Source organism: Athene cunicularia (assembly GCF_003259725.1).
Source record: "Athene cunicularia isolate RWA chromosome 1 unlocalized genomic scaffold, athCun1 chr1_part1, whole genome shotgun sequence".
Lineage (NCBI taxonomy): Eukaryota > Metazoa > Chordata > Aves > Strigiformes > Strigidae > Athene > Athene cunicularia.
The window spans coordinates 128,494,624-128,504,849 of record NW_020799091.1 but is presented as its reverse complement, the minus strand read 5'-3'; the positions used below and the strand labels follow the sequence as shown (position 1 = coordinate 128,504,849).

General features: G+C 40.6%; 1 protein-coding gene across 1 annotated transcript; it reads right to left on the bottom strand.

Annotated features, from left to right (window-relative positions):
* Nucleotides 1-2,650: 2,650 nt before the first annotated feature.
* On the bottom strand, nucleotides 2,651-3,217 carry ASCL4 (achaete-scute family bHLH transcription factor 4). The gene has a single exon (XM_026852775.1). The coding sequence runs from the start codon at nucleotides 3,215-3,217 to the stop codon at nucleotides 2,651-2,653; it is 567 nt and encodes a 188-aa protein (XP_026708576.1).
* Between the last annotated feature and the right edge of the window lie 7,009 nt (nucleotides 3,218-10,226).

Sequence of the window (10,226 nt, the reverse complement as noted above, 5' to 3'; positions counted from 1 at the left end):
TTCTGACTGTAGAGTATTAAGGATATGCAACAAATAAAGCAGTTCCATCTAAATGCACAGCAGATCAGCCTACATCTCACATGGGAAGAGACCCTACAGTGGTGATGGCCAAGCACAGGCCAAGGGTGGGATGCCTTCCACTCAGTTAGACTCCTGTTGAGGAATATCCCCTGTGAGATGAAGCTGAAAGGGGGCAGAGCCATGACCTAGTCCACTTCGCTGGACAGCCTAACTAGCTGATCATGGAGAAGGTGGCATGCTGAACCATGTCTCTAGGATTTGGAAATCAGATGATTATGGCTCCTGGATATATCTCTGTAGAGGTCAAACCTCTGTGATAATCACCTGACCTAAAAATTTATTTGGGGTGTTATCTGATATGTCCTCCCCAGGAAGTAACAGTCATTCTGGCAAATTTTATTTGTAGTGGTTCAGTTTGATCTGGCTATTTATTATTGTCATATTAAATGCTTTTCATCTTCAGAGTGCTTTACAAATAATTACATGTTTCACAGAATTTGTCTCAGGTACTCTGAGGAAGTGTACATTTGTCATAAATAACAAAAGATTTAATCTCTGCTTTGAGGGAGAAATGCAATTCAGGCTTACTGACAGAGTTACCAGCAGCACTACCATATTTCCAGAAATCTCAAAACTGAAGCAGAGAGAGACTGAATCTCTTGTCAGAGACCACAAAGGAAAGAAAAAAAGCCAAAAAATAATTAATCCCATTCGGACCACTACTTTGCCCTCCTCTCCTTTCTAGGATAACAAATACAGACACTTACACACCCAGAAATGAGTGCTTTGGTCTTGATCTGAACTGTTCAGGTAACTAAAACTCTGCTCTTTCTATCTAGGAAACAGAGCCTGCAAAAGTAACAGCCCTTAGAAAAACAAAACAGTAATTTGAAAAGGAAACTGGCCACCATGTAAAGAATAAAGAACAAAGCCCATGACTACCATGGGCATGATAGTGTACAAATGTTCATAGTAGTCTGCTAGAAATTGCAGACCATTGCTCTACCGAACAATTTTGATTAGATGCCCATGGCAGAAACCTGATCCTTATCTAGATTTAAAAATCTAGATTAAAAAATTAGTTTCATAGGTAGAAGTTCATATTTACTTCCTATCCATTTTCTTTATTCTTTCCTGAAAATTACATTGCAGTTTTGTAATTTTGTAAATTGTTTTACAAATTTGTTGTCAATTGAAAGTGAAAAAAAAAACCACAGCCAGGATTAATTCAGTGTTATTTAAATGAAATTTATGGACATGCTTTGAGGTATTTGATCAGTATTTGTTCTCACTTATACACGAGTATTTTTTCAGGTGTTCAGTCAGCATGACATGAAGGAAAGACAAAAAGATACAAAACCATTTCACCAACATGAGGCCAAAAAGGCAAAAATTTGAATGGTATGTGGAAAGTGTATGGATAAGGAGTTTACCTCATATTCAGAACAGGATTTAAGCACATAGCTAAATGTTATTTAAATCTGTCCTTGGAGAAAGGAAGATTTTAGAACAATTTAAATACAAATTCTCATGGTCCAAATTCAAGGTATTCCATGAATTTTGAGATATTAATTTTAAAAGGTGTAATTTTAAAAAAGTAATACAATATTCTAAACAAAAGGAGAAATACCTGCATTTTCATGCAGATGTAAACTGATATATTCAGTGTTACCTTTTTTGTACACACCAGCATCTAAACACTACAGGAACATATTTCTAAGCATATCATCTCTGACCTCCCAAAAAGACACAATCAAGATTATTTTGTCCACAAATTCGATTTTCAGAACAGAAGGAAAAAAGTTGGCAACATTTTTACAGTATCATGTGTGGAGCTTTGCTTTGAAGGTACAATTTTACAGAACTCTCTATCCCTCTTCCTAGCATTGATTAGCATGAAAGTTTCAGATTTTATTTTCCTGAAAATTATCCTATGAATAATCACCAAATAGCTAGTGTCCAATGTACAAGTTGCGTCTTTTACTTTACAAGATGTGATAAAGGAAATTAAATCCCAAATATAGCCTTATTTATAGATTAAAATTTGTCTTGTCAGAAATAGAAGTATTTCTGTGGTTTTCTAAAAAATTTAGGGAATGACATTTTATCTAAATCTTACCCTTCCCAGTCCAAGGGTTTGCAACCCAGTGCATCTCAGGTTAGAAGTCAGGCAAAACAGACAAGAAAACTTACAGGAGGAAGCAGGAGAAAGGGGAGGGGGAATTTCCTGAAATGAATTTATCTGCTTTTTCAGTCTCATAGAATGAAAGGCAAAAGAAAATAGATGAACAGAATAAAAGCTGAATGAAAAGTAGAATGCAAACGTTGCTTCAGTTTCAACAATCCAAAGGAAATTTTGTAACACAGCTGAAGCAACCTGAGAGATATCTCTGTTTACAAATCATCTTCAGGTTTTCTACAGACAACACTTAAAGTCATTTGACAGACTGAAAATACCTTCTTTTTTTTTTTTTTTTTTTTTTTTTTTTTTTTTTTTTTTTTTTTTTTTTTTCCCCCTAGCTGTTTTTCCTTTTCCTGGTATTCATTTTCACCTGCAGAAAAATCCCCAGGGTTTTAGATTTGGTTTTCAGCAGAGCTTGAATCTTTCTGTCTTCAGAGGGGCCATTACCTAGCTGCCTGTCTCCTCAGATTCACTGTAGGGGGATGAAGCTGAAGAGGGTTTAGACTCCCCATCACTGTTGCACTCCCGTGGGGGACCAGGACTGGGAGCTTCTGGGAGCTCCTTGGCAGAGAACGTTTCCTTACTGTTAGACACTAAGGGATGGCAGTCCAGCAAGCTCTGCAGGTGTTTGATGTAGTTTATTGCAGCTCTCAGAGTCTCCACTTTGCTGAGGCGCTTGTCAGCAAATTCCTCGGGCAGGTGCTCTCTCAGGCGTGTGTAGCCCTCATTGACGCAGCGCACCCGCTGCCTTTCCCTCTCATTCCTCTTTCGAATGAAGGCAGGCTCAAATGAGTAGTCATAGATGCTCACGTAGCCAGGGAATGGGATGTAGGAAATGCAACTTGCATGCCTGCCGTAGGCTTGCTTCCAGTAAGATGGGTCCAGATGGAAGGGAACCCCAAAGGGCTCTCTCAGGGGGACCCCATGGGGATGTACATGGCTGTTAGCCCGGGACACAGCTCCTGGAAATACAATCCTGTTCAAAAGTCCATCACCATCTTTATTGCTGTCCATGCTTATTTTTTTCTCACCAGTGGAATGCCAGTTCCTGAAATTGTCTTCCAAATCTTGTATCAGTCGAAGCAGGGAGGAAACATTTGTATACACAGTCTGCCCTGCAAACTGCAATTTTATACACCACTCCTGTGGTATATAAAAACTTACATCTCAAAGCACTGCTAACGACTCATGAGGTCCACTCTGTGCCTGGAAATCAGCTCCAAGCCTTGTTGTTTTTATAGATGTAGGATGCCAGCTAATTTACAGACAAGTTTGGAGGACCATCACTCCACACTTTAAACCCTCTTTTCCTCTGATCTTCATATTTCAAAAGATAATTAGAGGGTTCCTGTGTATTCCTTTTCTCTCTGTTTGAAATTATGACCATAAGAGTTAATGCCAAACATAAATAATCTTCCAGGCTCTAAACACTTCTCATGTATTGTAATCCATGATATCATTTGATATAATTGTCTCCAAAACTGGGTAATTTGCAAAGTTTACAGGGATCTTCAAAGTTTTGGCAGAACTCCTCCTTTTCAGGAACCAAGGATCTGTCATCTGAAAACTACCCAAAGGCTTTTCACAATTAAATCTAAAAGGCAACTGCAAGCTTTGTTGTTTCGGCTGCTCTGTTCTAACTGAAACATCTCACAAGCAGTTTGCAAAACTTATACAGCATGTCTCTAGCTTTCGGGGAAGCTGAGAAATCTTCAAAGGAAAGAGTGCTCTCTTGTGGTTGCAAGACATGTCAGATCAAGAATACATACATGCAAGCATAAGAGGAAAACTGATTTGCCTGAAGAGAGATTTTTTAAAGAAATGTGAATTTAACAAATTGAACATGAGCATTTTCAAAAATGTTTTCATGTTTCTGTTCATTGAAGGAGTGTTCTGGTCATCACTCTGAGCACCTGCCTCAGATAAGCAAATAGAAAGGTGATGCCCTGATTGCCCCTTGTGTAGCTATTACTAGATGTTTACCTAGATATTGGCTTACCTGATGGACCCTACAAACTACTTTAATTGGGGAGCTGAAAATCCCTCATGACTGTGCCAGATTTGTGCTGCATCCTCCAGTTTGTCTGCAGCTTGCCAAGGTGAAGAGGTGGACAAAAGACAAGGACTTTCGACAGTATAAGGGCATAATGTTGTAATCTATTCTTTCCCTCTACGATACCCTGTTGTGTTAGGATCTTCTTCTGAAGCAACTGGAGGGTCTTTAACTTTTCCCACATTGTTCAAAAGCTCCACATTTACAATTATTTTTGAAAACACATCTTCACATTTAACTGAATTTCTTTTTTTTTTTTTTTTTTTTTTTTTTTCCCCACCATCAGTTTGGGGGAGTTGAATGTTTGGTCTGGGAGAGCTGTGGGAAGGGACGGATGTGAAAATGTACAGGCATGTAGGCTCTATTAAAACTGTTGTTTTGCTCAAAGTGAAATTTTGCGCTCTCATCAGTCTGTCACGCCGAGCTATCTCAGAAGCACAAGTAACTGAAACAACATCCTCCACTCTGAGAAACACATCTATGTCTTTGCTGAGTCAGGAACCAGCAGCAATGACATCAGCATGCATTTTTAAGTCAGCCTTTGTATTTTTGCTGGCCTATTCTGCAGCTTCAGAAACCAGTGGTAATCTTCAAAGTATGATGAATGTACAGGCAGATGGTTTCAAACAGACATGAGAGAGAACAATCCTGGACTCTTAATTTATGCCAGGGGCAGGATCAGCACCAAAATGGCTCATCAACCGGGGCAACTATCCATGTACTTTTGCCTCCATCACAAAAATTGCCTAGCAAGAGCTGATGTTTGAACCTTAAGGTTTTGTAGCTTTACCTAAGAGTTAGCTAATGCATTTCATGAAGGTTTGAGATCTTTTCCAGTCACAACTAAATGTCTTTCTAAAATATGTGCCATGGCTCAGATGGAAGGTATGGGTGTGAAGCAAGAATTATTGGGGAACATTCCAGGTATATACAACTCATTTCAGATCAATCAAGAAAGGCTTTCTGCCTTTTAAAAAAAAAAATATTTGGAAACAGTTGAACAGTATCAACTTTTCATTATGACTTGCACTACAAACTCTGTTGTCCAGTAGATGTTTTCAGAAATGAATGCTTAAATGAAAATAGCTCATTCACTGTAGCACTAAGGTAGGTCAGGACTTAGCATTTTCTTCAAACAGAGGATGTTGGCCTCTAAGCAAATAGGAAGTAGGAAACAGACATTTGATGTGTGTTATCATTAGATTTAAAACGTTGCTCTCTGGCAGTATTCTTGTAAGGAAATGGAAACATTCCTCTCAGAGGGGGGGTTGCAGATGCCAGAATGTTTCACATATCTCCATGACCTTGTCAGAACTCTAGCATGCTCAAAAGCCTGGGTTTCGTTTCAGTTCTGTCATGCAAATGCACCGTTCCCTGCTGCCAGACCTCTTTTCTGTGTTTACTGTAAATGCAGGTCACCAGCACTTCCCAGAGTGCACCTGTGCTAAACAGACATCCACTCTTCCTACAGAAAAATCCACATTGTTAATCCTTCAGAGAAAAACATGAAGAAAATGACAGGTAAATGTTATTTGTTAATCTTTATGATTGAAGCCAATCTCATATCAAAGGGATTCTGCAGTCTTATTTTGTGTGCAAAAGAAGTAAGAAAATATGCCACGGGCTTTTATTGAATATCGTATCTTGTTGACAATTTAATGTGACTTGCTGTGAGGGAGCCAGTGCAAGTCCAATGCACCTTATGTCCCACTGTAGGTCATTGCTGAGAGTGCAAGAAGGATTAAAGCAGTGCATCATTCCCATACTGACTTCTGCAGAAAACAGGCCCTTCTTAACATGTCTGCATATGCAAACTTCATGAAAGTAGCAGGACTGGCCCACCAAGGGGAAAGGCTAATATGCATTCTTTTAAATTTTAAGAGTAGGTTAAGGCCTACATGGATAATGTTCCTCTTCTAAGACAAGCCTTTGATCTTCTTTCTTGCACTGTGTCTCCAATTAACTTCACACCTTTACTTGGATGATGCTTTGATTTCAGAATGTAATATGCTCCATGCTGATATGAAGCAGATGGCCTGGTTTGCTTTCCAGGTGGTACAAATCAGGTGTTATTTGCTGCTCTACAATGGCAGAAATACTGTTTCTATTACATTTTTTTTTTTTTTTTTTTTTTTTTTTTTTTTTTTTTAAATACAAAGTTTAAATGGGGATGCTGGGAGATTTCTTACTCTATTGACTGTGGCATTCAAACAGTCTCCCTTCACAGAATCATAGAAACATAGGATGGTTTGGGTTGGAAGGGACCTTAAAGATCATTTAGTTCCAACACCCTGCCATGGGCAGGAACACCTTCTGCTAGACCAGGTTGCTCAAAGGCCCGTCTAGCCTGGCCTTGAACACTGCCAGGGAGGGGGCAGCCAAAACCCCCTCCCTGGAAGTCTTGAAGGCCAGTTTGGATTGGGTCTCTGGTCCCTTCTAACCCAACCCATTATATGATACTACGATTCTATGATGCTATGCTGCTATGATTCTATGAAGGGAACCTGTTTGAATGCCACATTCAATGCACTTTCTTCTCTTCTTCCTTTTACTTCATTATATGCACTTAATTACCCAGCCAAAATGAATAGAAAATATTTCCAACATACCTCAAAATAAAACATTGAGGCATCTTCCTTACAGATATAACTTAGTTGTGGTTTTATTGAATATAACCTAACACAATATCTACAAGAATGTAATCTTTGTACAGAAGAACCCTCAACTCACAATCCCACAAGAATCATGATAATGCTAGTAACATTACACAGTGATTGCTTTGAATTTCTTTGAATTACTCAAAACAACAGATTTTCCTTGACACCATGTCCCTCTGTGTCTGAAAAGAAAGTAACTGGTAGAAATATTGTAGTAGAAACACAGGAGTCAGCTGAACATATGCAAGTCCACCTATTTCCCAACAGATGATGTCTCAACTATTTTATCTGTGAACACGTTACTGTGAAGGAAGAAGAAGAAAATACATCATGAGTTTAAAAAAAACCCCTCACAACACTGAGTATTTGTTATATTTTACTCTGCTGTAATTATATTAAATTCTAATATTTATTATGCATATCACAGTTTGTCTGGGCTGCTGCAATTTATTGACATATATAAAATTGTGAAACTAACAGTTTCTCTTGTTAACAGCATACTACAGAATTACAGTAATAGCCACAATTTAGACTGAGATCCAGGAATACAAGAATAAACAGTTTTGTACCTCTCTAATCCTGTTTTATCCTTAAGCATGGGCCATCTCTTTCCAGCTCTATAGCCAGAAGTGAGAACTGTGCCTAAACTACTCAGGCTTCATACTGTGACTAGCACCAAAATATAGGCCTGCAAAGTGTGAAAAGCCAATAAAAGGTGGTGAGAAATTTGGATTTTTGATGTTAAAACGTTTGGCTTCAACTACTGCTTTTTGTATAATCTTCATTCAGTGTAATTCTGCTCTCTCTGAGAAAGAACCCATGGGCAGGTTTGCAATAGCAGAAGAGAACTGATCGTATCGAGGTGTGGGCCTGGTCCAGCAGGGACATCCACTCATGCTACAAAGGAGGACTGAAGTGTGCTTCCTGCCTCTATTTCCCCTGTGGTTTCATGAGTTTCCCTTATCTTTCAGTATATATCCAGGATCAGAAGATAACTTGAAAAATAGCTCTCCAATTTGTTCCTCATGCAGCAAGTACTGCTATAAATGTCAATAAACTAAGCTTTCGGAGACATAGTGCAGTTGTCATATCAAAACATGTCACATATAATAAAAGTGTTTGGTATATACAAAAAAAAAGTCTTCCTTTGCAGAAGAAATAGTTCTCAGATGTGTTTTATCACAATGCCTTGGGCATGCAAAGTACATCTCTGTAGATACGGATTAATTTCTCATTTGGTGACACTTCATATTATCACTGGCTTCCTTTGATACTTGTGCTTTAAACTGGTAGTTATCACTTGTTCAAGGGAGTAAAGTGACTACAAAAAAAGATGGACTCTCAGAGGACTCATGTTTGACAGTGGGAAAAAACACTCTTACCTGCGTATGACTACATCCAATCTGGCTCATAGGCTCAGTGTTACTTTAAGCACAGCTAGTTGAAATAGTGCAAGGATTTCAGCACCAGGGCAGTTCTGTGGTAGAAATACGCTATCATAATTGGCATTAAGATAAGCTGAAGACTTGGGATAACCTAGCATTTCAGGACAGAACTGAGAGGTACTGAGTATAACTTCAAAGTTGTAAAGATGACATCTGAAAATGGTAGGTATCCAGTTATCTCCTATATATTAGGGAATGGAATGTAAGAGAGAGACTTCTGGGCTTGTAGTTGTTTGCTGGAGTTTCTAAGGAAGATATGAAGTATTAGCAATAACCATGTGAATATGTGGTACTACACATAAAAATGAAGCACAAATCATCACAAGCTTAGTAGTCCCCCAAAACCTGAAGACTTGATGAGTTCCTTCTTGACTTGAAATAATATTTGTGGGCCAATTCAGATACACTCAGTCATAGTCAGAGTAAGGATTATCTGGTTTAGTGGAGAAAAGGAGAGGAGAGGTTGTGGGATATGTGATAACCTAAATGAGGTAATTCTTTTGGTTTTGAATGACAGACACCTGTATTTACTTTGCCTAAATGTAGTCCTCCAGAGGTTATATGTTTTGGATAAACTGATTATGCAGGTCCCAGTTACAGGCCATAGACACAGAGAGGCACCTCCAAAGGGAATTCTTCTTACGCATCTCAGATACCTACCTCAGGATGGAAGACTCTCTGCTGAAGCCTCTTTCTCCCCTTCAGTTACAGAGAGAGCTTGAAGAACTAGTGTATACAAGGTGTCTATTTTGTGACAGCTAAAGCCAAATGAGAACATGCTTCCACCTAGAAGAACCAATGGGTTTGTACTGAACTGAAATGATCCTTCCAGATCCTACATTTGGGCTCTCTAGGTCAAGAGGTAGCAGGCAGAAAAATACCATGTTTCCTCCTGTGCAGACATCCTATCAAGGGATGTCTCATTTAATGAGGCATCATTTAAGCGTCAGGCATGATCAAATTACAGAAACACATTACAGTGTTTCAGGAAACAGCTGTTCACCTCAGCAATTCAGGAACTTAAGAGATTGATTTGAGCAACGCACGTGATGAATATCCACGTGTCACAGGCGAAAATGAGCTACAAAACTACTTGTACACATCAAGAGATTCCTTTGCAATGTAGCCTTAGCAAGAAATGTACATGCGCCACAAATGATAGATAACTGAACAACAGCTATGAGGGCATAATGAGAAAGTGGTAACATAGCTGGCACTATTGTATGAAAAAACAGAGTAAGCATCATACCCTTCTGAAAGAGGTGGCACGTCAAACCACAGGCAAGGGTTTTCAGTCAGCCGACCAAGGCAGGGATGATGCATTATGACTGGAGTGCCAGCCAAGATGATCCTCCGAAAAGGGAGAACTGCTGTGTACCCGGGCTGCTCCCAGGCCCCGCCATGGTGGTGCCCACCGTGCTAGAAATAATCTGGAAATAAGGCGGGGAGTTGGCGGTGAAAACGGCGAAAGTGCCGCCTAAGACCTCGAGCACGGTGGCTGGTGCCGAGTCCTGCGGCGACTGCCGGGGGGTTGGCAGGGGCAGCGAGGCCAGTGAGCCGCCGCGGCGGGCAGGCGGCTGCCAGGAGGACAGAGATGGCCCGGCCTGACACAGAACCGGGAGGGCCCCCCAGGCACCCCCGGGCGGACCCTTCCGCGCCAGCATGTCGGAGGCGGCCAGGCTCGGGCCAGCACCCAGAGCTGGACCCGTCACTGACCCCGGCGGCGGCGGCAGAAGGGAAGCGGTCGAGCCCCGGGGCGGTGGCGTCGCTTCCTGGATGTGGCGCACGGTGCCGGAAACGGCCCCCGTCCCCGTCCCGCCGCCGCCATCGCCATCACCACCACCACCTCCCTCTCCCTCTCCCTCCTC

What these genes read in the sequence shown, in the direction of transcription:
- ASCL4 (XM_026852775.1), bottom strand. Translation starts at nt 3,217, where the DNA reads ATGGACAGCAATAAAGATGGTGATGGACTTTTGAACAGGATTGTATTT.